This window comes from Amphiura filiformis, chromosome 16 (genome assembly GCF_039555335.1).
Source record: "Amphiura filiformis chromosome 16, Afil_fr2py, whole genome shotgun sequence".
Lineage (NCBI taxonomy): Eukaryota > Metazoa > Echinodermata > Ophiuroidea > Amphilepidida > Amphiuridae > Amphiura > Amphiura filiformis.
The window spans coordinates 19,379,486-19,407,136 of NC_092643.1; the positions used below are offsets into that span (position 1 = coordinate 19,379,486).

The following is a 27,651-nucleotide window of genomic DNA, read 5'->3' on the forward strand; positions in this document are numbered from 1 at the left end:
TTAAATAATGACCATTAATAATTATTCAAAAATAGGCAATTGTATTACAAATCTGTAAAATGCTTTGGAAGCCAAATTTATTTCTGCACATTTTGACAACTCATTTGTAGCAATTGACTAAACATTGATGTCACAGCGTACATTTAAATCAATGTAACCCAAGATTTGAAAGTTGCAGTAAATTGTATGGATTTTGTATTCATTATAATGGAAGGAAATCTGTGTAATGATATGAGTGTTTTTGTATTGTATGTAAGTGCAACTTTCAAATCAGGACCTCACTACATTAAATTGAACGGTGTTTTATTGTTTTCTGGGCTATCATATCAAATGAGGTGTCAAAATGTGCAGAAATAAATTCTGCTTCCAACGCATTTTACAGATTTTTAATACAATAGTCCCTTCTTGAATAATAGCCATTATTTGAGGGGGGGGGGGGGTCAATTACTTTTTTTGAGATGTTTATTAACTTATTCTTAGATTTCTTACATTGGGGATATTTGTAGCTTTGATTCTCATACACAAAGTAAATGTTCTTTAACCCTATAGGCACTACTGACTTCTTGCAGAGCTCCTGATTGGTCATTTGAATAACCAATCCAAATTGCACTTTTAGACCTCTTCACAATTTTGAGCTTAATCCCCTTTAGCCCTACCAACTATTTTTACCATATCTCTGATTGGCTTAATACATGATTCCAGCTATATCAAAATCATTGCTTATTGAAAAGCCTGCTTCTTCCAAATGCAACATTGGACCCTCTTGAAATAATTTATTGTTATATGTCTGTTTTTGACATTCACAAATTAAGTGGATCTTACTGATACTGATGTCGCAGTCATGATCATAATCACTGGAAACCGATGGGTACCAATCATTTTGATACAGCCTGTATAGCCCTGTTTGTAACCAATCATAATCACTGGAAACCGATGGGTACCAATCATTTTGATACAGCCTGTATAGCCCTGTTTGTAACCAATCAACATAGTTCTGAGAGACTGATCATTTGACTGGTATACCATTTTTCACCTTAATGAGGCAGTGATGTCAGTGTGTCTTTCATTGGACAAAGCTTCAAATTGCTAGCATTGGCTCAATACACTGGCATATACACCCCACACACCTAGAGAACCTACACGGGAACCTACACACCCCAAGACACTGCATATCGCTCATTCTACAAAATCCGGTGCCAATAGCCTTTTTTCCATTCTTTGGTCCACAAAAACTTTGTCGAGCATTTAGGGCATCAAATATGTTGTTTTTCTGGTAGAACTCAACGAGATCTACACGGACATATATAGTTTTCCATACTTTAAATGCTTTCTTCAGCCTGATTAACCCTTGCAAAGGCTCAAAAATCGCTAAAAATGCGTTTCCACAGCTCAAGTGTCACATCTAACCCTAAATATTTTCTTTGAATAAATGTGATTTCTTTACATATTTGTTTTTTTTTAATTAGATAACGCACCATCATATTGTTTATCAACATTATTTTTTAGTGATTAAAATGTCTTTGTGTAATTCTAAAATAAATTGCACTTTCCACCAAAACGCTGTGAGCTACGTTACCCCTTTTTAACACACGTTATTGGAAAGAAGTAAAACAGAGGTATCAATGTAATTTGCGGTTTTTGAAAGGAAACACTCATAGTGATGCTGTAGCATTTTTGGCATAGAAATGTTGTAAACATTGAAATTTCGACCGACCATGTTAAGATTGGTGAGCTACGTTACCAGAATTCTATAGTATGCACTTGTATTACATGTACTTCCTGATAATATGTGAAAGCCACCAGTGGTCGAACCCCATTTATATTAGAATTAACCGACATAACGTTCTAACGTTCGCAAATCACATTAAAAACATTAAAAACCAGTGAACTACGTTACTGTGAGCTATGTTACACACTCATTTATGCATCTTCAAAACTTCTATGAAATGGTGAAATCTGTTTTACATTTCACTCAAGTGATCTTTAATTTGCTTTTTATGACCTTGGATTGAGTAAAACAGCCCATTTTATAGTCGGTAACGTAGCTAACATTACATTGAGTTTTAATGTTAAAAAACATCATGACATCCTGAAAGAAAAATATGCAAGTGGTGTTGGCAATTTTTACATCTGAAAGTAGTGATACATTTACTTTTAAAAACACAAAAAGCAGGTTTTTTGAACAACTTTTATTTTTTCAATTTTTTAGTGGATTGGCACCGGATTTTGTAGAATGAGCGGTATGCGCACTAGAAACAGCTGCCTCTATGCATTGAAGTCACTACCACATCAGGGTGCAAAATGGGTACCCGATGGGTACTACCCATGGGGTTAATGCATTTAATGTTATTGCACACAATACTGCTGCTTTACCAGATGAACCAAATACATTCAGAGTACAACAATAAATTGACATGCAGATGTCGAATTGCTCCTCACCTTAGGTGATATTAGGGTTAGTGTTATAGCAGGGGTTAGCATTCATCTAACCCTAACTCAGATATCATCTGAGGTGATGTTTTGGATGAGCAATTCCCCATCTGCATAATAAATAAGGTACTGTCAATGTATAAATGCCAAATAAATTCTTCCTCTAACAATTTACGCCTTTGATTACTAAGACCTGGCTTGTGTTCAGAGCGTCCATGTGGAAGTCTTCCACAGAGGGAGTATGGGTTTCAAATAGAATGGACAATTGGTTAACTTCAATTTGAAATACTCACTCCAGTTGTGGAAGATATAGGTGAAGCCATAATGCAGGGGGAGTATGTTTTTCAAAATAATTAACCCCAAAGCCAATTTCATTTGAAAAACATACTACCTCTTTGGAAGACTTTTTAAAACTCTTCCGCAGGGGTATGGTAGATTTCAAATTGTGTATTTATGTTTAATGGGCTATTCCATTTAAAATCCACACTACCCCTGTGGAAGATTTAGCTAAAGTCTTCCACAGAGGGAGTATGAGTTTTGAATAGAACAGACAATTGGGTAACTTCCATTTAAACTACTCACTCCAGTTGTGGAAGATATAGGTGAAGCTATAATAGTAATACAGGGGGTGTATGGATTTCAAAATGATTAACATTGACAAGTTACATTTGAAAAACAAACTCCCCTTGTGGAAGATGTTTACAAAATCTTCCACAGGGGTAGTGTGAATTTGAAGTGGAATAGACCAATATTGTGATAGCCATCTCATTCCAATATAATTTCCCTTCAATAATTTCAAGTTAAAAATTTCTCTCATTTATATATAACTATAAATATATACAAATAATATAATTGTGACCAGCTCTGACAAAACCAAAAACAAGTCGCACTTTTGACACTTCATAATCTGAATGAAAATGTAAGCATTAGACAATAAGCTTTAAAATGATACCAAAAGTATATAAATAGCATCAATACTTTTCAAGATATGGACCATTTTGTAAATGATACCATGATATTTTTGCCAAATTGCTTTTCTTAGTAATGGGTCAATAAGATTCCTGCCTTACACAGGATTGAATAGGGATTATCATAGTTCAACTGTTAATTATTGATGAAATAAACCTCTTTTTAATAAGTACTTTCAAGTATATGAAAGACCACTTAGTCCCACCATCAATACCCAGGGCCGGATTTACCTTTTTGGAGGCCCTGGGCCAGGCCATAATTTGGAGGCCCCCAAACGCACTATGAAAAAGGCATGTGCACTCAATTGGGCAAGTTCTTAGAATCAACTAGGACATATGCGCACGACTCGAAAAATTTTAATTTTAGACTTTTTTGGGGGCCCCCAGAATTTGGGGGCCCTGGGCCCATCTGCCCCATCTGGCCCTATGGTAAATCCGGCCCTGTCAATACCATGAAATTAAGAATTCCATAATTTGATTTTTTTTATGGGAATGTCATCTTTGAAGGCCTATAACTCAAAAACATGTCTGGCGACTTGTTCCGGATTTTGTTGGAGCTGGTCTAAGATAATTTAATTTCTTTCTTTGATTGGTCCATTTCAAGTGTTATTTTCCAGTTAGGATACCTCTGAACCCCGATTAGAGTTGTGGCCTAAGGACTGCTTCCTGTGCTACAGTTGCCACTAGCTTCCCATCTTCTTGCCATAGTCTACCCAAGGATATACCACGTGCTGCACCTGTGTCATGAAATAAGGAGACAAATAAGTCAGTATGCGACATGATTTGCTATATGGGGGGGGCAAAGAAGGCATTCTTGAACAGCGAGTTACTATAATTATTATGATGAAATTTTATCAGTTTCCCTGTCGAGTGAAACTGATAACATTCCATCACAGTCCATAATTATACAAACCACAGGTCTAGCATATACTTGGTTCTAAAGTTCGTAAGTTTGGTGATGTCTATTTTCTTATGATGTCTATTTTCTTATGCATTTTATCGATTTTTATTCCAGCACCCTCCCCCACATACCCCCCTCCCTCCACTTTACCTACCTGTTCTGGGGCTTTCGCATTCATACAGCATCCACTCATCTGTTCTAAATGGACAGTGAAACCAAATGGAATGATCTAAAGATGCTATTTGTCCCAGCTTAATATGACGGAATGGCAAGGTTTGAGACATGGCCAAGAAGTAATCAGATAAATAGGCAGCCACACACTGATGCATACGCATATCCTCACCTACAACAAGAAACAATAGTAAATGACATTACATGTTATCACTTTTATAAATCTCAGAAATCATTCTTAAGATTGGTCTGTGATCTAAAGAGTTAAAATACTTGAAGTATGGCTTTTTATATATAAAAAGCATATGGACTGAACTTGATATTTTTTGTGTGCCTCAATATGTATATGCAAATGAGGTGAGGTCAAAGGTCAAAAAGTCAAATTTGGGCATAGGAAAAATTTGAAGTTTGTCCCAAAAATTAGTACTAGGAGACCATTTTACTTAATGAGGGGTAACCCTATCAGTTTAGGATATGGATTGTCTTCAAACTTACATGTATACAATTTCAAATATTATCCCCTTTATGCATCTATGTGAGAAAACGAGAACATTTTTAGCGTAAAAGTGAATAATTAGCACAATTAGCAAGCCAATACGTTGGTACGCATGAATTGCATTGTGGTCCGCATCCAGAAACAACACTCCCGTCGAGTGCTTCGCCATACCACTACGCCCATCATTCTTGTGACAAAATATCTCATTCTTTTTTACCCTGATACATTTCCTTTTAATTTTGTATATTATCATCACTAGGCGGTTACCCGTATTTCGCGGTTCTCGGCTGTCATGGTTATTGGCTTTTGCAGATCTCAAAATCAGGGTGTGTCCTTTGGCTGGGATCACTGTTCTCACAGATGAGCTCAATTGCAGCTTTTTGCCATTTGACCTGACTTTCGCTCTCAAATCTGAGCTTCCTTGGCCACCCACCAAGTTTCATGAGCAATTTGCAATTTGTATGTTTTTTGACCTATGACCTCTCAACTCTAGGTCTGACAAAAAGGTCGCCGTGGAAACTTTTGTTTGTTAGTCCAAGGTCCACCTACCCACCCACCACATTTGAGCTCCATAGGGCCAATTTGAAATTTTTACCTTTTTGACCTATGACCTCTTCACCGTAGGTCTAAAGAAAAGGTCACCGTGGAAACTTTTGTTTGTTAGTCCAAGGTCCACCCACCCACCAAGTTTGAGCTCTATAGGGGCAATTTGAAGTTTTTACCTTTCTTGACCTATGACCTCTTAACCGTAGGTCTGACGAAGAGGTCACCGTGGAAACTTTTATTTGTTAGTGCAAGGTCCACCCACCCACCAAGTTTGAGCTTCATACTCATAGGGGCAATTTAGAATTTTTACCTTTTTTGACCTATGACCTCTTAACCGTAGGTCTGATGAAAAGGTCACCGTGGAAACTTTTATTTGTTTGTCCAAGGTCCACCCACCCACCAAGTTTCAGCTCTATAGGGGCAATTTGAAATTTTTACCTTTCTTGACCTTTGACCTCTTAACCGTAGGTCTGACGAAAAGGTCACCGTGGAAACTTTTGTTTGAAAGTCCAAGGTCAACACATTGGCATGGCTAGATTTGCCATTTAAAGTGTTTGAAATTAGACTTCAATTGAACTTGACCCCGGCCTTGACCTTTGACCTTAAAAAATATAAACTCGTTCTTCCTCATACCGAGCTGCACCCACCCACCAAGTTTGAGGAACATGCGACCCGTAGTCTCCGAGAAAAGAGGCGGACAGACAAACAGACAAACAGACAGATGGACAGATGTACAGATTCTGGTGAATTATAGTAAACATTTTACACTTTTCTTTTATTTTAGGATTTGTTTTAATGATAAAAATGATTTTTTAAATTTTATTTCTAATTAATTAATTAATTTATTTATTTATTTTATAGTGGGGGCATTTTTTCTCATATTTTTTTCATATCCTCGATCATACTTAACAAGATAAGGTCTTGTTTTGTATTTATTTCATCCCTTATGTATTTCTTTATTTTTGTTTTAAGTGTTTATCATTATAGCGCCCTCATTATTTCGGACCTATTTCCGTTCGTGCGAATTGGTATGGGAGTAAAACGGCTCTTATTCACAGATTCATTTTTTCCTACCCAGAATGTCGAAGGTGGCTACCACTATAGCCTGTTTGTTTCTTGATTTCTCCGAAAATACACCAAATTGGATCGTCAAATTTCAGGATGGTATTGAGCAAAATATAATCTATTAAATGATACCAAAAACTAATCAACAATGAGAAAATTCGGGGGGATGATGCTGTCGATCGGGTCACGGACCTTTAATGTTTTCTCAATTTTTGAACCTTTCATCCCACATTAATGCATGCTAAGTATAGTGGTTATGCCATCAGAAAAATGTCAAACTTGCCACCCTGTGCTCAGCCACGGTTGTTTGATGGGATCATTTATTAGTGTTTCAAACAAGACATCATGTATAACCAAATTTTAGGCTTAAACAGCTAAAAGTGATATCGTGCTAATGTATACAGATGCTTTTGAGTCGTTATCAACTTTAATTTCTCTTCTTTTACAAAATTATTCACTTTTATGGTATTTTTAAAGCTTTTTCGGATATAAAATGTATCTATTAATGACAAAATTGGTGGCGCTATTTAGTTACTGGAAATTACCCTTTCAAGCTTTTAATACAAATAATTCCTTTTATTGTTTGATAAATATGTTTATAAAATTTCCTTGTTGCTTGTTTCACCTATTTCAGCTGTTTTAATGGCGGTATTAATAACCTAACCCTTGCAAATAAAGAAATATGATTTAGAATAAATAGCGCCATCTATAGTTTGCATTTAGTTAATAATGAAGCCAATTATATATACATCAAACAGCCGTGCAGCAACTCCTACCAAATGAATACTCCTAGGTAGATACTCCTATTTAGCAGGAGTATATCACAGGAAGGGTGGCTTTAATTTCAATAAACTTACTCTCCAACAATCATTCCCATGCATGCATTACGTTTTGTTACCTGGAGAGATTTGATCATGTCTAACCTCCTTTTTCAACCAAATCGACGGTAATAACTCTTGCAGTGAGGGATCAACATTTAACCACAAATTGGGTTATTCCTTCATGTAACTTTACACGAAATTAGGGTTAAGTTTAGGGTTGGGATTAGGGTTAGGGCTAGGATTAGGGTTATGATTAGGGTTAGGGTTAGCTTACACGAAATAATTACATGAAGGTACGACCACAAATTGCCTCAGCCAAAACTCACATCCTGGGAACCAAATAACACACCAGGTTATTTTAATGTAACTCATTAACCCATGTGTGCCCATATACTGCCTCTAGCTATGATGACAGCCTGGTGATGTGGTCAACTCATTGACAGATACCAACCTCAGGAGGGAATTCAATTTTTGATCAATTCTCTTCAGGTAGTGAAATGTAATGTGTACACAGTCACTACTCCACCCTCTCTGTAGTTGGCTACTCCAACCAGTGCCACTCCAATACTTACTCCTGCCTAATTACTTCCAACCATGTGAACACAACTTATTTTTCAATTTAGCATCTGTTAAAATCATAAAATTTGCACATCTTGTGGGTACACCAAGACATGTAAATGACAGGAGGCTGGCTAATTAAGACACACTCTCTCTCTCTGTGTCAGGTGGCGCTGTGTAGCCCTGCTGTGGTCTTCACAAGAGTACGCCATCTCACTCGATCTGTTGCACCTTGCATTCCTTGGTTAGAAACCAGCTTCACGTCATTAGTCCAAGATGTTGGTGGACATCCTCTTCCTCGCCTGCCTTCCATAGCCCCTTGCAAAATCTGTTTTTCTACACCATGTTTCCTGACAATATGGCCAAAGTACTTCAGCTTTCTCTCCATTATGCCGCTTCTGATGGTTAGACTTGTACCAATCTTGTCAAGGATCCAGGAATTTGTTCTCCTGTCTTTCCATGTCACTCGTAGAAGCCTCCTGAAACACCACATCTCAAAAGCATCTACTCTTTTCCTATCATTCTTGGTCATAGCCCAAGACTCGCATCCATAAGTGGCAATGGAAAACACAGTTGCACGAAGTAGGCGTACCTTGAGGTCAATGGATAGGCCTCTGCTTTTCAATATGCTTGACATGCCCCGCATTAAGACACTGTACCTACCTATTTTGTCTTTAGCTTTCACCCATATTCTCATCTGCGGCTCCGTAGGTGATCTCATAAATAATCTCATCGGATCTATTCTTCGGAATTCTACGTCTATCTCTCTTGTTAGTTGTTTCTCAACCATTGCTTTCATTTGGCTTGATATGGGTGCATGTCTGCATTTGGTAAATCACAATGTACATGGTCATTTAATACTGATTTTGAAATCACTGGTTATTATTGGTTATGCAGAGTTATACACCATGCAGGCCAACAATACTGAAATGGTCTGCGGTCTGACCACCCATTCAGAACGCCTGGGTTAGGCTTTTACAAGGCTTTCTCTGGCGACAAGCTTGCACATATGAAGGAGAAAACTCTCTATTATAGTCAAAGCAGCATGCTGCTTCCATCTCATGGATCAAGTTTGCTAAATATTTATGATGTGTTGTACATCCTTTAACCTATGGCAATTAAGAAAAAAAAAAAAAGTCTTCCATTTTATGTAAGAGCTACGGTGGGACTGGCTTCAGAATGGATAAAGGACTTCAGACATGTTGCAACTGCTAGTGAATTCCAACCATGGTTTTATTTGACTTGGATGGTTATCCTAATTATTGGACTATTCCAGTTGAAATCCATACGCCCCTGTGGAAGGCATGACCTTACCCCCCCCCCCCCCCCCCCCACCCCCATGCAGGAGTGAGAATTTCAAATAGGATTACCTAAATGAACAACTCCATTTGAAATCTACTACACTTCCTGTGTGGAAGATTCAGGTCATGTTTTCAATAGGGGGTGTATGGATTTCAACTGGAATATTCCACTTTTAGTAAGCTCTTATTGCTTTGGGCCATTTAAAAAAATCAAATTGGTGGTTTCATCGGGCCCTAACTTGAACACTTAGATCAACAAACAAACTAATGCAGGGTCAAAGAAATTAGACAATGAGAATTCAGATGATGCCATATTGGATTGTTACTTGTGGGGACAAAGTAATGTGACTCTATAGTCATTTCAGTTCAAGCCCAATATCAGCAATAACACAAGATTTATTTATATATACACAAGGTAGAATAAGTGTTACAAATTTGGTTTGGTTTGGTCCTGTGGGGGGTGCACAGAAAGTGGTCCTAGCTCCCCGAGTATATGTATAAACTACATATTTCATAATATTGCAAACAAGCATGTTCTTAATATATTTTGGGAAACAATCAATAGCACTATTTTCGCCTTCATGATCAAATATATACCAATGTTACATTTTGGTTAACTTTTCCCTTTAGTTTGCCCCACACTTATAGTGTACAGCACTTCATTTATGTTGTACTCAGTCATTTTGATCAACATTTGTGACATGTATATGGTATATCAAACACTTTTGGGCAGGATCGTAAATGGATAAATAGCCAAAAATCTGCACGGGGGTGATTTTTTCACAATTTGAGTTTGTGATGTTATTAATGTTCAAAATATTGTCTGATAGTTTCAGACCAGAATATAACTGGCATCTTGTATTTTTTAAGATGTTTTTCAAGGTAATTCTTGCTCTCAATATTGTCAATAATATTTGTAAAGGCCGATATCTCAATTTCTAATTTTATAATACCCCCGGGATAATACCATAACTTACAAACTCAATATCTTCACTTAGGAATGTCCAATTTCATTGGGGAAAACGGCATTGTGGAGCAAAATATCTCTATATTTAAGATATGTAAAAATCTTGAAATTGATAACCTGCCCAAAAGTGTCTGTTTTTGACATGACACGTCACATTTTAGGCCTTAAAAACACTGAATTGACCCCGCGAATTGACTTCAATCGTAACTTACTTAACATATGTATCAACCAATTCTCTGTCACTTTTCAACTCATGAGGTTTTGGCACATGTGGCATGCTATACTGATGTTGAAAGGGAGACTCTTCTGTAATATGGAATGATGCCATCATTGTAAAGATAGCCTGGAAGAAAAACATAACATTTATTTTGATAACTTTGTGATTGAACAAAATGAGATGGACATCAGTAAACCTTATTTTGAGAGATAGCCTCTCTGCTTTCATATTCAATGTTTCCACATACTCATAACAAAATTTAACTTTTTTTCTGGTGACTTGGATTTAAGAGTTGTTTTTAACTAATTTGGGGTCGCTGATTTCAAATATGGCATCAGTTTTTCCCTATCAGGTCAAGTTTTTTCTATGACAAATGGTGAAATTTCATGAATTACTATTTAGAACACATATGTTTAATAAGCAAGGACAGGATGAGTTATACTTTTTGCCTTTGCCATGTTTGTCTTAAAATATTGTACATGAAACATGATGACTGATAAATACAGCTTTTAAGCTTTTAAAATAGCAGACAATCATACCTTCCCATGATGCTTTGCACCACATAATGGAGCTCTGAAACACATGGAATCTTGTATATTTCTACATGATTTATAGTCATAGAGTGAAAATTTGACGTGATATGCAAAAACTAATGCTATATTTGAAATCGGCGACCCAAAATTATACCTAAAAACAACTCTCAAACCAAAGTCACCAAAAACTGTGTTGGGCAGTGTAATCAGTTTGCCTCTGGAGTATATGATTAGCTCAGATGCAAAATGGCAATATCACCTAAATCTGTATTGTAACATTTGTTGAGGAGGATGGAGATGCTCTCAATATTTTTCAAAATTCTGTTTTTTACATGATTGTAATGCACTTTAGTAAACTAACATACCCTGCAAAAATCAAAACTTTAGTTTAGTTTTGACAACTTACAAGATTTTGAATAAAACCAGTGAATAAGAAGTTTAATTATTACAATCAATCAGTAGAATGTCACAATACACTGTGGGTACATGGCGTTACATCAAACGGACTGACATCAGTCACATTCAATGGAGTAGCTCAGATTGGGGACATATATATGATGGTATAAAAATAGCAATTCTCTTTGTACTTTAGCTGCCTCATCTGTTTGGGCCAAAATTCTGACAGTGAAAACTAACATTTGGCGGAAAAGAAATACAATTCTATTCCTTATGTTACAATATGGCTTAAGGGATCTAAAATGAGCATTTATTGCGTTTCGACAGTATTTTTTGTGGGACATGAGAGCACCTTAGACCTATCAAATTGCATTCTGAATACTGAAGCATGTCTTTCTGATATCAAATAATTTTCATTTTTTGAAAATCACAATATAATACAAATTTTATGACAAATTATAAAAATTTGATATTTTTCAAAATTTTGATATATAACAGTCCTTGAAGTAAACTATATAAATCTAATGATATATTCTTAAAGTGTATGTAGCAGGGAGGAAAAGCCGACGGTCAATTGAAAATTTTGACCTTTCATATTGAAGATATGGATTTTTTTCCCAAAAGACCTAATTTTTTTTGGTGTTTTGGGAAAAAATCCATATCTTCAATAATAAAGGTCAAAATTTTCAATTGATCGTCGGCTTTTCATCCCACCTACATACACTTTATATATAAATCATCAGATTTATAAAGTTTACTTCAAGTACTGTTAAATATCAAAAATATCAATTTTAATGATTTGCCATAAAATGTGTATTAAATTGCAATTTCAAAAATCAAAATTATTTGATATCAGAATGACATTCTTCGCATTCAGAATGCAATTCGATATGTCTGATGTGCTCTAATGTCCCAAAATAAATACTGTCCAAACGTTCATACCCCAGCCCTTAATGCGCTGCCTAGTGTTATTGTTAGAGAATTAAGTATTAGATTAATTTGTTTTGAGATCCAGCCGTTTATCTATCACCTGACATAACATGGTAGATACCATTATTTTAAATGGAACAACATGGAGGAACATCAAGTTGTTCCATATCAACATTTTCATAGACTACTTACCACGCCATCTTGACTGGCTTGGACTGATCTTGTTGAAAAACTTTTGCCGTCCCTGACATTATGTACTTTATACAACACTGGATGTTTACGCGTTCCTGTCATAATGAATAGATAAATAAACGCTATCATCAGTCAGACCAAAGTCAGATTTGAGTTTTCATTACAATGTCAACGCCTATGAACTAAGAATTATGGTGCTGATCAAAAGTCCCGACATATTAATTTTAAGTGAAAAACATTAATTTTTTAACATATCTGTAAAAATCATCATTCAAAAAAAAAATTCCACCCAGAATTTTCAGGATTTAGGGTGGGTCGCTGTGTGCAACATAACAAATTTTTTTGCCTTATGTCATCTATGTTAAAGTTCCTAAAGTTTTATTGGTTATATATTACCTGCCCAACTATTCTGTGCCATTTAAAAGAAGTTCAGGTGGTTAGAAGTAGGTCAACATTTTCAAGCTAATATTCTAAAAATCTATGCCCCCTACCAATTTTTAAGCACCAGACCTCAATTGAGACATAACAATTATTGAACATTTCATAGATTTAAATGTTACATTGTCCACTTGTGACACTGGTAAGACTTCAGACTCGCAAATCAACAACAAGTAATGCCATTAGCAGGGAAGGACTAGGATTGATGTTGACGTCAACATTGAGCCCATTTTACCAGGCCTGTAGCAGTGTGTTGCATGCATTGCTCTCAAAAGAAAATCTCCCTCAAGGAAAAGTCCACTTTTCCAGATATAACAAGTATTATTTTTCAGGTGACTAACTTTGGAATTAAAAGTGCTCAAACCCATAAACAGGTGATAAAAATGTCCAAGAAGATCTAAATGAGGAAAAAAATAACAAAGGGACCACTTTTTTATATTGATCTGTTCAAAATAGCCCCTCAAAAGTCAATTTTTAGAGGGTGAAGTCCACTTTTTGCATATGAGCAATTTGTTGGGTTTTTTTTTTCTTGGGGGGGGAAGAAGGTCCACATTTGGGAAATTCTGTACCGCTGCCAGTTTTCAGGGTAAAAATATCCAAATGTATCCAAGGTCCAAATTAGACAAATTATAACAGCGACCACTTTTCCATGTCACACTTTTGGATTTAAATGCTTTTTTGGTGGAAAAGAAAAGGTACACTTTTTGCCAACTCTGCCAAAAATCCTGAATACGACCTACATCTTGGTGATTTGGTAATAGCAGGCCCACATTGATTTTCAAGGCTTGTGATTCAAGGGCCCACCTTGGTGCATATACACCTGACAGGAAATAATATTCTTACCAAATTTCAGAAAGTAGCAATGTAGTGAGTGTACGTGTAGTTGTGGACTGACCGTATGGGAGGCAGCAACTAATGCTTGACCAACAACTTGACCACCATAAAGCCGCCCAGTTAATGTCTTCCAATGATGAATTGCTCTGCAGAGAAAATCAAGATGCCACATTTAATTTCTCTCCCCACTCCTCTCTCACACACGCACATTTAAACTTTTATTAATTAGCCCAATGGTGAGTTATGTGAGCATAGGATTTCCTCGATCTGAGAGTTGCTTTGAGAGCACTCAAATCGATGAAATGTCCAGTTTGAGAGTCTCTCAAATCCAGGAAAACCCTCATTTGAGAGTACTCACAGATCGAAGAATTGTCCAATATGAGAGCTCTCAAATCCATAAAATAGCTCATTTGAGAGTACTCTCAAATCGAAGAATTCTGCCAAATGAGAGTGATAGCGCCCTCATCACCATATCCGGTGACAATTCATTATTCCTACGAGCTGCATGAAAACGACGAGACGATTTTCGTATTTTTAAAGTTCAAATTTAAAAAATATCATATCAATTTATAAATAATTATACCTCAAGTCGAAGTCAACAGGTAAAATTAAATCGTATCATGATCACGGACGGTGTAGTACTATTGTCAAAAGGGAAGAAAAAGAATGCGGTATTATCGGTGTTTCAACAACCAAAGCAAAGGCGTCGTAAGCTTACTGAATGACATGACTCACGTCACTCTGCCGATGAGAACCAACGACCATGACGACGACGTACAATGTAAGTTCCGATATTTTTATGATCTAATTCATAATTATGCAAAGTGAATCCAAACAGTAAAGATGTTATCCCTTATCGAACAATTAAAAAGGGCATTTCGTGATCCACAGACTCATCCCCCCACTTTTCTCAAAAAAAGTTGAGATTTTTATATCACATTGGAATACCCTGGCTACATAATGTTTATGTACAAAATATTTCTTGCAGATTAATTCGTTTAGCAAAGATATCGCGAAATTTGAATTTCGTTCTGGTGCACCAGAACGAAATTACAACGTATTGTCTATGGAGCAGTACACATATTAATCATGATAAGGCCCTTCGCACTTAATTATTAGTTTCCTGTTTACCGCCCGCGTCCAAAATTGAAAATCTCAAAATAATTAATTATTTTATTTTTATTTCAAATTTTCTCCTTTAAAATGACTTTCAACTACTTCTACTTGCCATTTTCTGACTTTAATATTATCAACAATAATGATGAATGAACAAAGAGTGCAACTCCACCTTCACTTATTTATAAAAATCAAATATTGTTGTGAAATAATTAAATGCTCGCTCTGGTCAAAACAAGTCAATAGTTGCTTTATTACTAAATAAAGAAAATAAAAGATAATTAATAATTAATAATTAAAAGTCACCTCATCCCTTTTTCAAAATCTTAAACAGGAAACTAATAATCAAGTGAGAAGGGCCTAATCATGCATAACTCGCAAACGCAAAATCGGAATCAACTGAAATTTTGGGAATATGCTTTTTTCGTGGATATGTACTGAAAAATGTCATAAAAAGAGGATGCTAGGATCACGAAATACTCCTTTAAATATCAACTTCTTTAAATTTTACAAATTTTGTCAACTTCATTCAATTTAACACTTCATGAATCATGATCGATGCCTTTCAATCATTAAGGCCCTTCACAATTGATTCCGAGTTTACTGTTCAAGATTTTAAAAATAGGACAAGGTGACTTTTAATTATTAATTATCTATTATTTTCTTTATACCACAACCAACTATCAAACCAGTTTGACGGGAGTCGGCATTTTATTTAATTATTGTACGTACATGTACATGAATGGTTACTTTTACACCTCCTCTTCCGCCTCCTTCTCCACCCTCTCAGGTGCAGTTATACTTTTGTTTATTCATCATTAGGCCCTTCGCACTTGATTATTAGTTTCCTGTTTACTGCCCGCGTCCAAAATTGAAAATCTCAAAATAATTAATTATGTTATTTTTATTTCTATTTTCTCCTTTAAAATAACTTTCAACTACTTCTACTTGTCATTTTCTGACTTTAATAATATCAACTATAATGATGAATGAAAAAAGAGTACAACTCCACCTTCACTTTAAATTTATAAAATCAAATATTGTTGTGAAATAATTAAATGCCCGCCAGGGGTAGCGCTAGAACTAAACACTCCAGTGTCCGCAGGGACACCCGAACTTGCAGAAAATTAAAAAGTAGGGGGTCCGGAGTAGAGTTTGGCGAGTCCGAGTTGCCAAAATGCAGCATAAATAGTATGTCTGCAAAAGTGCTAGATTGAAAAATTGGGGGTCTGCAGGGACCCCTGAACTTGCAGAAAATTTAAAAACAGGGGGTCCGAACTCTATTTTGGTGGGTCCGGGACCCCAAAAAGCAACCTAGCGCTACCTCAGATCAGATGCCCGCTCTAGTCAAAACAAGTCAATAGTTGCTTGTAATTGTTCAAACTATAAAGAAAATAAAAGATAATTAATAATTAAAAGTCACCTCGTCCCTTTTTCAAAATCTTAAACAGGAAACTAATTTAATCAAGTGCGAAGCGCCTTATTGTTGATATGATTCATGTTAGAAAGTAGCAAGTAAAAGTCATTAAAAGTTATTTAAAGGAGAAAATCCAAAATAAAAATAAAATAATTAAATATTTTGCAATTTTCAATTTTGGATGCGGGCGGTTAACAGTAAACTAAGAATTTAGTGTGAAGGGCCTAATCATCATTGTATGGTATCATACTTATGATACTATGATGATTCTCCTGGAAAACTGATCACTTTCGGTCGGGTTGTTCTCCGTTCCATCCAGTGCACACAATACCCATAATTTCTCACTCACGTAGACCTGTCAAAAGGGATCCCCTCGCGAAATCACTATAGGTTTGTAGGGCCTCTCAGTTCCAGCAGACCTTCCATTTGTAAGGAGCTCTATTATGTAGCTCTGGAACTCCTCGGAGAGTCTCCTGAAAACTATCACACATGTATCAAGCTCCTCGTTTCTTGAAAATGCTGGACATTATAAATTGGACATTATAAATTGAGCTCCATAAAGTTGTTATCTGATTTTTAGAGCTTTACCAGTTTCCAGAAATGAAAGTCTCCAGCCAATTTTCTCTAGAAAACACCAATTTGCTTTTGTAAGTTTATTCCTCTGATAAGAAAACAGAACTTTTTCAATTGTTTCACCAAGACAAGAGGTAAGGGTATTTATTGTATAAAAAAAAAACAAAAAAAAAAAAAAATAATGTATGATCGTGAGTGACGTCATACCGACCAAGAGAATAAATAGTACCGGTATTGTAATTTGTAAAACTCGCCCAAAGCTCGTTATACTTTATTTTAAATAATATATGATCACCACCGCCTGACTGTCACAGATTCATTCACCAATCATGCTAATTGTTTGCTATGGTCTATGGATGCAGCTACTTAAATAATACTTTTGCAGACAGCTTAAAACAAGTATTATAATTTGTCATTTACATTGAAGTATCAGTATCACACTACACAAAGAACCCTGACAAAGAACATGCGTGAGCTTTACTTCCTTTTTACAGGCTCCCGGTTTTATAGTCATGATCAATGTGATATTTCTGTGTACAAAAAAAAAATTCATTATTCAATTAAATAATGATTTCTTCTGAAATTTGCCATTCTGAACTTGCTCTACATGTAGAAGTCAAGTCACAAATTTGCTCACCGATTAGGTTCACATTTGAGGCTAGAGAGTAGAGATCATTGCATTCAAAATTGAGTCGGATTCACAGAAGCATGACACCACTCACACCGCAGCCGATCGTGACGGCAACAAGTGGGTGTTTGTTTAAATTAGTTTATTTATATTATTCATTGTTCAGTGGTGTTACACAGCAGTTTGCTTGGCAAGAAGTACTAATACCATAAGGCTCTGGTTTTTTTAACATGTATCAAAAGTGTGAACTGAGAGGGTAAAATGAAATTGACAGAAGACACTTAAAATATGTCATTTCTCAAAGCAGATGACTTGAAATTTATGAAAATACAAAACTTGGAGCTTAATTCTGTTCATTTGGTCTGTAAACTTTGTAGACCCTTTGGCCAATGAGATTTTTTCATAAAAAAGCAACTTGTTGCCAAAGCTAGATATTGCTTACTGTAATGCCCATTAGTTACCAAATTAGTTGTCATAGGAAAATAATGAGTCCAAGTTACTATTGACCAAATATGGCCATTCTGCGATCACTTTTAGGTAACTTTTCAGGCATATGAAACTGAAAAATGGGCAAAATAGCAGGTTTGGTGGTCAAAAATATGCTCTAAATGTAATTAATTTCATCCACATATATTGCTAATCCATATGTGAACAAGGTAATGATAACCAAGTACTGACATATCAAAATAAGTTTGATAATGCCTTTATAGTAAAAATGTAACTCTAGATACTTGTAGGTTTCGGATGTTACATTATTTTGTAAACATGCATTATTTGCAGGCATCTGGCCCTATTTCTAAGCACATATTAGTTCAAAAATGTAAATGATAATCACTGTCAGATGATTAAACCTATCACTTGAAAATCTAATCATCATTAAATGATATTTTCATCTTACTGAAGAAATTTTAAATTTAGATGTATATACATGTACTGATATGGCATTTATTCATATACATTGTTACCCACATCCTTATTGTAAATGTGCACTGGACATCATAATAAACCAAATTAATTATTTCCCTGAAGCATTAAGTTGATAATACAAAGGGCTACACCTTTCTTACAATCATAATTAGGCTTTCTTTTACGTCTTCCCAACTTAAGAGTGTTTCGGATGTTACATTACGTTAACGTGCAATTGCAATCTAATTGAACTTATTGAGGGAAACATTTGGGACATTTCATTATTTTAACATAATATCAATCACTTTGAATCAGAAAACCTGTTGAAATTATTCAAATGATTCAAAATATGTACAAATATGTGTATAATTAAAGGCAGTGATTCGGATGTTACATGATGTTAACATTTTTCCAAAGTTTGATGGTTGGAAGTTGAATTAACAAGCATGAGATCATTCCATATACAACAGGTATTTTGCCATGATGGACGCTCAGAAAATATTTAATGCAAGGCACAATCATTTATCATTTGCACACATATAAAATATGCAAAAACTGATCGTATTAAAACAGCTCATAAGTCTGTGTTAACAAATAATTCCCATGAAACTTGTTCTGTTGTAAGAGTATTTTTCTTAGTGGTTAATTTGTTTCCATTGATAATTTATTACATAATGAAGCTGTATGAAGCATAGTAAGTATTTCTCCTGCTTCGTTTCTGGTATATGTGCATAGTGATTCCAATATAGGCCTAACACATGTACATACTTATATATTTTATGTTAAAATGATCACTTTTTTATGAAAATGCAGCTTTTTTCAATTTTGAAATAAAAGATTATGACAAAATTGGTACTTAATTATTTTCAATAAGTTTTAGATATCATCTAATGCTAAAATATTATAAAGTTTATTGAAATTACAACTTCATTTTGGACTTGTTAACAAAAAATGGGTAACATCCTAAACACATTTTAAATCAAAGTATTTTGCTAGTGTAATGGAGAAATATTCAGTGTAAGTTGCTTTTCAAATTTAAAATAAATTTCTTAGGACATGTGTATATGTCAGTAATGAAATTAATTTGAAAGGAGTGAACCTAATTAATTATGTTGCTTTTTATCTTATGTGTTATGCATAGAGACAATAGATATTGTAGAGCTAACAACTTGTAATTTTTTCCACTAGCAAGGTTTACAAAGGTGAAATGGAGTCTGCAATATTAGGAAAATGAGGATGTACACCATATTTACTAGAAATTCACATTCATTTAAGTGTATATTCTAAAATCTTCTTACAATGCCCTGTTATTGGCCTCACTTTCCGTTAACACTTTGCCTTGTAACATCCGAAACAAACTTGACATGTTAACGGTTTGCACACTCAAAGAACAAACCCGGGTATGGTAAAAAATATTTCTACTATGGCCTTCCCATGATTTCCAATCCATTTGACCTTTTTATTTCCCCTCTGATTAAATTTCTTCAACAAAATGTCACTCTTTCTGTCTCGGATGTTACATTTGATTCGGATGTTACCATTGTTAACGGAAATGTTGTGTGGCCAACATTTTACATAAAGTCAAGAGGAAGTGAAATCATTTTTCATTTAGATACTTGTTGTGATGTCTACTTCAACTTAATAATGAAAATTCAAAGCTAGTATTGTTCTTCACATAATTATAAGACAATATGTATTCTTTCGGATGTTACAAAACTGTTAACGGAAAATGAGACCCATTTAAGTAATGCTTCACCATAATTTGAAAACATTCAACCGATACAAAATTTGCACTTGCAATTATTTATATTGCTCTGAGGCAAACATTTAAAGTATTTGTGTATGTTTTACATGATAAAACAATCACTTAGACCATGTTAATAATAGAGCAAGATTGTTAACGGAAAATGTAACATCCGAAACAATAATTTTCAAGTGCTCACAATTTTTTCATGTTAGAAATTATTTAGGTAAATCTTGGATTTCTTGGATCTTGTACTAACATGTGTTCATAAAATATTGAACAGAATACTCAGAGCTGATCTGGATTTATTTTGTAAACAAAACAAATTACCGGTAGTCACTTTTGTTAGGTTGACAAATTTCCGTTAACAATTGGACATTTGGTCTTGTCACAAGTAAAAAAAGAAAACTGGGACAAATTTTGTTAAGCTATGGGAGATTAGGCTAGGTCTACACTACATAAAAATATAAAAAGTTATCCGAGAATAGGTCATGTGTTTCTGCTGGGGCCTCCCAAAGTGTCATTTAGCCTTTTGATACATGTTAAAAAAACCAGAGCCATAATACAGTACTAATTTATTCTCGTTATGTTGTCTTTTGCAGACTTGCTGGTCCAGTGATAAGTCCTTTTACCTTTATATGATGCGTCTACTGTGATCTACAGCAGCAGTCAAAACCAGCCCTCGAATTAAGGATCTGAAGGGGCACGGCAACTTTTTTAGGGCAAGTTGATAATTGCCTTGGATTTTCACTGAAAAGGCAAGGCAGCACAGCAGGTTGCAATATTTCAAGAGGGCATCATGGCAACTGTTGAAAATTTGAGAAGGGCACCAAGGCAACTTCTCAAAAGTGAAGAAAACACACACAAACATAGATAGATGATTTTATAATGAAGGGACAGGGCTGGGGCACCGACGGCAACTTCATTAGAGGGCACGGCAAGTGACTGCCTTGGGTAAAGGTCATATTTTGAGGGCATTGCGGCAGTGGGGTTGGGCACCCACGGCAAAATGCCATGGGTGCCGTGGGTTAATTCGAGGGCTGGTCAAAACACTACTATGAAGGGCCTACTTTTGTACACCTTCTCAGCACAGAAGGTTCTCTTCAAGAGTCCAACGTGAGGCAACCAAGGAGCTATATTTACATGTTTGTGTGACCATGGTAAATACATGTGTATGTATGTATACCAGTATTTTGGTGGGTTTTTTTTTCAGTTTCTTCATTTATTATCCTGCCTGAATGACATTGTTAGATGTAAATCACCTTCCCATGTGTTGTATACAAGTCATTCCGACAGGATAATAAAAGAAGTGGAAATACAAGTGTAATTATATTCAAAAAGGTATGAAAATCACAGACAACCAATTATGTAGCAGGAAACACTTTGATTTTTAACAATGTTATGTTGCCCCATTAAAAATCAAGACAAATCACAAATGCGGTATGTCTCTAAAATTACAGTTCCACTGTATAATGTAGGCATTACATGTATATAATATTATCAGAACAGACATCAAATTTATAATCTGAAATATTCTGAACTGATAATGTAATAAACACTTTTAAAAATGTGTATATTTAATACATGTTAATGATTTCTAAAATACATTTTGTCATATTCAGTTTTTTAGTGGCTTCCAGCATGCAGGCTTTTTAGTTGACCTTTTCATTGTTTCTCAGCTGATCTATTTCTGAATTAAATTTGCTGAAAAGTTAGAATTGTAATTTTGCATGTACCATGTGTTTTGAGTAGGGCCAGTAAATAGGTGGAGATGTTACATGCACGCAACATTTTAGGGTTCATCTTTTTAATTTTCTCAATAAATATGCAGCCTATGTAGTTAAATTTGGTGTCAAATTAAAGCTTGTGATGAGACCAATACAGTAAACCTTCAAAAAGTTGTTACAAGTTATTAACATTTGAATAATTTGCATCTAATTAGCATAATGTGCAGGGTGGAGGAGGATCAGGAGGAGCAAATTTAATAAAAGTGACACCCAGGGGTCATATGATGCAAGAGGTCTATTTCTTTTTTCACATTTTTACAATTCACTTTAAACTGCATGGTACTATAACACCATACAATCATATTCCAGGTAATTTAATTTACTTTGAGAAGCAATTTTGCATATTCCTTGGTTCATTTGCAGCCAGAAAATGTTACTTTTATATATGTTGGGTATAATATGTGAAAGATATTCATAATGATCTAAACGAAAAAACATGCAATTTTCATCTCGCGAAAACATGTAACGCATTACCGGCCCAACTCAAAACGCATGTGGTCATTTTCAAAATAAATGTTGTGAACGTCAAAAACTAAACATTTAAAGTGTATAAATCTGATCTTACCATAATGCTTCCCCAACTTGTTTCCATTCCAAAAAGTTTTATATACTTTGGACTTAAACTTTGGAAATAATGAAGTTGGAAAAGGGCATGTTCTCTTCCATTACTCTGCCCTTAAAGCCATATTTTCGTAATTGTACAATATTTTGGAAAAAACCTTTTACACAGTCAATAAGTAATACAGAACTAAACATGATGTTATGTTAATTTTTCAATTAATCCACAAATATTTGGATTTAATTCACTAGGTACCGGTAATGTGTGTAAATTCCAAATGCACAAGACATTTTAGGGAGACCCTGCACAAACGCTAAAGGGTTACCTTCCAGTGCAAGTGCGAATGTACGAACGAACAAACAAACTGAAGGACACAAGTACTGCTTGAGCTGGCTTTGTCATTGAAAATACCAGAAAACAAGTCACATTTATGATGAATTAATTATTCATTCAGACTTGATTTGAAAAAAGGGCTGTTAAAGTCTGCATGTGGGTGAAGTTAAAGCAGCAATGTTTGATTTGCATAAAGCTTATTAGATTCATATTTAAATGTTAGTTTTCACTAATCACATTGTCCCCTTTAAGTTTCGAGCCAAGCAAATGAGGTAAAACAAAGAAAATTGCTATTTCATTCTATAAGGGCCAATTCACAATGCGTGTATTATAGCTCACCAACCTTATTAGATTATGAGGCATGAGCATTTATCTTTCACTTCCATAATCCACTCTTGGGCACTACATGAAAACATAACAAATCAAGAGTAAATATATGTCTGAATTAATATCCAAAAAGTTCCCACGTTTTACTTGGCACATTTAGGAGTTATTTCGGGTTAAAAATGTGTTTTTTGTGATTTTTTTCCATTTTAAAAATAAATATATATTTTATTGATTTAAAAAATATGTCATTATATCAACCTAGTTATTCTGAACAAAAAAATTAATGATGGTGAATGGCTGTGAGCTATAGTTTTTGATCTATGGCCCTTTCAAATTCTTTCAATTTAACCCTAAATAACTCCTAAATGTGCCAAGTAAAACGTGGGAACTTTTTGGATATCAATTTAGACATATCTTTACTGTTGATTTGTTGTGTTTTCATGTAACTAATGTAGGGCCGTAGAGATGCATGCCATATAGTCTATATATAAAACCATGCCTAACTCAATTTAGCAACAAAATTGAGCATTTGCACCCATGTCTTGAATTGGTTGATGATTGTATTCATATCTATAAATTTAAGCAGACTTAGGGTAAAGGCAAACATTCTAAATTTCTTTTTTTTTAATTGACAGATGATCAGTGCCATACAAGCTATGGAGAAGCATTCCGCATTACATTGGATTGGGGAAAGGGAGACAAGACAAAGTCTATTATCATCATCAAAGAGGTTAGTACACTTGGGAACATCTCAAACAGTGCATGTACAGTTAAATGCAATTTTGTGTGATACACAAAAATACACTGTAAAATATGCACAATAAATGCGCATGTATGCGTCGCATCTTACAAGTTGAATCCACGAGAGCACCCCAAACTTCTGACAATCACACAAGATGCTAACTACTGCTTGTCCAAGATTTTTTTTATATATAAACAATAGTATACAATGGGCAAAATCCCTAAAATGAACACCATATTGAGGGTGTTTTTTGCTAGTTATTTGCTATGCAATATTTCTTCACAAAAGTGTTACTATAAAATTCTCCAATAAAGTGTTACTATTTCAATGTGACCCATGGGCCTCATGGAAGGACAGAGGATACCTTAAAACATCCACTGAATGAGTAATCCAGGCAAAAGAAGAAATAAAACAAACAAAACAAAAACTATCTATGCACGTGTCAAATCAGAAAGTGATCACTTAGACATGGACCAAACTGTGAATCAGGTGTCCTACTCTGCTCTTCCCTCTTCTCTGCTTTCCCTTTTCTTTGCCCACTCTATCCTTCCACTACACAAGTTAATATCATTTGCTCTGAAGTCTTAAAAGTCAATGTATTTAAAATATAATGTTGCAAGATAATAAAAAAGAGATTTATTTAATTCATATAACCTGGTTTTGCAAAATATTTAGGCTACAAATGAATTAAAATGATTCCTTTTGTGTTTTTATGACAGAATGTGTCAAATATCAACGCTGCATTGAAGAGTGGCGAGCTGCCTCATCTTGTAATATTCAACGAAACCAACTACATTGTAGGAGATAGTGTGAACATACAGTGTAGGGATAGCTCTGCAGGTGCCTCTCTCCAACTGATTGCCTTGTAAATGTAAAATTGCCTTGTAAATATCAAATTGATAATTTAAATCTAGTTAACTGGAAATCTAGACAAAAAATAGTAAGTCCAGTTGACTATATTTAAATTATCAATTTGATATCTTGTATTATGTGTTTCAATTTGAGTACCCGCAAATTTACTCTCAAGTATTAGGGCTTGTCCAAACACTTCTTACACCTGAGCTGTATGTAGGCAAGAGGTCTACCAAGTACGAGAATTACCTGCAACCTGTTGTGTACTGCTGGGGACAGGGGAGTGATAACCCTCTGAAAAAATCAACATTGAACTTGAATAGCCTTGTGTGCATTTTTTGACTGAATTTTGACGTCATCATTGGTTTAACACATAATCACAAAAATGTCTCAAATAATTCCAAAAGTGTATGTATGTTATCAAGCACTATTTTATCAGTCTAAATCTATTGAGGTTTGACAGTGAATCTCATTGTAAGCAGTGTTGTTAATTTACCAGTAAATTAAAAAATGGCGTTAAATTACCAGTAAAAAATGGTAAAATAAGTAAATTAAGTAAATTATAAAAAAGTTAAAATGAACCAAAAAATCAAATTCTTTTCATATTAAGAGCTACAATGTAGCTCTTAATATGAAAAGAATTTGATTTTTTGGTTCATTTTAACTTTTTTATAATTTACTTAATTTACTTATTTTACCATTTTTTACCGGTAATTTAACGTAAATACATATATATATACTTGAACACAGTCCTGTTTTGTTGAATATACCTTTCTAGATGAAAATCAGCTTCATAAATAAAGCTGAATTTGTAAGAAGTGGCAATGGTAATTTTTTCATTCATTTTGAATCCAAAATTATTTATTTTCATGTGAAAATGTATACATTGCACTGGAAAATATATTTTGTGCATTTTTTTCTGTAACGGGGCCAATAGAGCTAAAAACGCAACTCGGCTCGGGCGTCCAACGTCCAGGCAGTGTTGCCGTCATGTTAATTATGCTATTGGCTGTTGCTGCATTAAATGACTGTCGGCCACCATCGTCTGGTTTCAACTTGCATATCTTATTTGGCTGATGTATACATGAACAACCTGAATGTTGTGTTATTTTGAATCTACTCAAATATGTCAGTACATTTCTGTGTGAGTGTGGGTTAGCACTGTATTGCCCAGACATTTTTCATTTTTAAAAGGTTGAATATATCAACTAGAATTATACCTGATTAGATACAAAACTGCTAAATGAGGTGTGTGAATATCCAATACTCTGTATACACCAATATTTGTGTTACAGGGTGTGTTGGTGTTCAGCGTGTGCTAGGGGAGGGTGGTAAATTTTCACATGTCTGACTGGTAGAGGTCACTGAGCAGTCAGTCATGTGTACATCCATATCGGGAGGGTGCGCTTGTCAGCTGTTGCATGTGTCTCTTCTCATGTGTTGGCTGGGGTTAGATGCCACCTCGTCCCAGGTGCGGTTCTCTTTGATTAGTCCCCGGGCCACCTGGTTTGGGAATGTTCTCTGTATTCCTAGGCCATGTGGCTTGGGGATGGTTTGGAGTGGCCTCCGCACAACATGGGTCTAGTGTTTGTTCCTGACTGGAATGGGGGCACGTGTGGTGGCTGACGGGTGCATCCTTGTGATGCGGATGTACACATATTGTGTTTAAATAGTGCAATAGTATATGTGACCCATTACATCGAAACAGACCACTTGGCGGCTAGCTTCATTGGCAGATAACAATGAAAGAAGATGGAAAAATATAAAGAAAATAAAAAGAATTCATAGCTTGTTTTGCCTCATAAAACATTTTTACTGTATCTGATTTCAACAAGGAAGGTGTCATTTTCAAGCTAAAAAGCAGCAGTTTATCCTAGTGTTTAAATCTCCATTTTCATTTCTGTCGCAAGGTGGTCTGTTTCGATGTGATGGGTCACATATATCTTGTATGTAATTGCCCCAATGGGTTGGAGGAGTCACACCTCTTGGTGACAGTGTCTTGATGCTTCTGACTCTTCCAGGCTAGCCCATTGGGTCTATTTAATTTTTGTTTCCTTATGTAAAATTGTATAATTACTTTGCTTTTTGATGTATTTTAGCTGAATTTGTAAAATAAAATAAAATAAAAAAGATACTCCAAATTCACTTTCAAATTATATAAAATAAGTGCATGATTTCAACCATAGAACTTTTTCATGCAATTTGCCATTACAATGGTGCAAAAAGTAGAAATTCAAAAAAAATGAGGGCGTTGCTATAGAGCAAATCACACATGGCTTTAATAATAATGTCTTTAAAGCTGGAATACGCTGAGAATAAACCAGGAATAACATGCATGGTTCAAATATATGTTTAGGGCATATGATAAAAACACTATAGATGAACCAGGGAAGATGCGAAAAGAAACATTACAACTGTCCAGGATAAGGGAATAATTAAATAATCATTTGGACTTTAAAATGTCAAAACATTGTGTGTTGTAATCTTTGAAGTTGGGCACACATACATGTACTGATTTAGGCTGTGTTAACCTTAAGAAATACTGGGTGGTGTTTTTTTTTTTTGTAACTTAACTGTTCATGCAAGATATATTTTCTTCAAAAAGTGTACCAAAAGAAATGTTGAGTTTCCAGTGTTTCTGAAAATAATATACTATACTGGTATATAAACTATAAAAAGCCTGATTTTTTTTTATGGTCTCAAAATCAATGTTTTTACCCCCCTAGTATTTTTGGATTACTTCTCCATTTACATTAACAATTGTAAACATCTCAAAGAAAGTAACTAACCCCCCCTTAAATAATGGCCATTATTCGAAAGCGGGCTATTGTATTACAAATCTGTAAAATATGTTGGAAGCAGAATTTATTTCTGCGCATTTTGACACCGCATTTGATACGATA

General features: G+C 35.0%; 2 protein-coding genes across 3 annotated transcripts in view; one reads left to right on the forward strand and one right to left on the reverse strand.

The window, feature by feature from the left end:
• Positions 1-2,218: 2,218 nt before the first annotated feature.
• Positions 2,219-27,651, reverse strand: part of LOC140135697 (acyl-coenzyme A thioesterase 8-like) — a 37,367-nt gene continuing 11,934 nt past the window's right edge. The window contains exons 3-8 of the mRNA XM_072157286.1: positions 13,774-13,910; positions 12,493-12,587; positions 10,437-10,567; positions 8,620-8,777; positions 4,454-4,642; positions 2,219-4,135 (exon numbers count right to left, since the gene is read on the reverse strand). Of these exons, the coding sequence (XP_072013387.1) occupies positions 4,038-4,135; positions 4,454-4,642; positions 8,620-8,777; positions 10,437-10,567; positions 12,493-12,587; positions 13,774-13,910 (808 nt within the window). The 3' untranslated portion in view covers positions 2,219-4,037. The remainder of the gene's footprint in view (positions 4,136-4,453; positions 4,643-8,619; positions 8,778-10,436; positions 10,568-12,492; positions 12,588-13,773; positions 13,911-27,651) is intronic.
• On the forward strand, positions 14,002-25,358 carry LOC140135699 (uncharacterized). 2 transcript variants are annotated; one of them, XM_072157289.1, is made up of 3 exons: positions 14,002-14,545; positions 23,790-23,884; positions 24,616-25,358. In XM_072157289.1, exons 1-3 carry the CDS (start codon positions 14,431-14,433, stop codon positions 24,763-24,765), a joined length of 360 nt encoding a protein of 119 aa, XP_072013390.1. In that variant the 5' UTR covers positions 14,002-14,430; the 3' UTR covers positions 24,766-25,358. The 2 variants fall into 2 exon arrangements, 1 of the variants encoding a protein (XP_072013390.1); XR_011856557.1 differs by lacking the exon at positions 14,002-14,545 and adding an exon at positions 21,191-21,308 and having other exon boundaries at positions 24,616-25,355.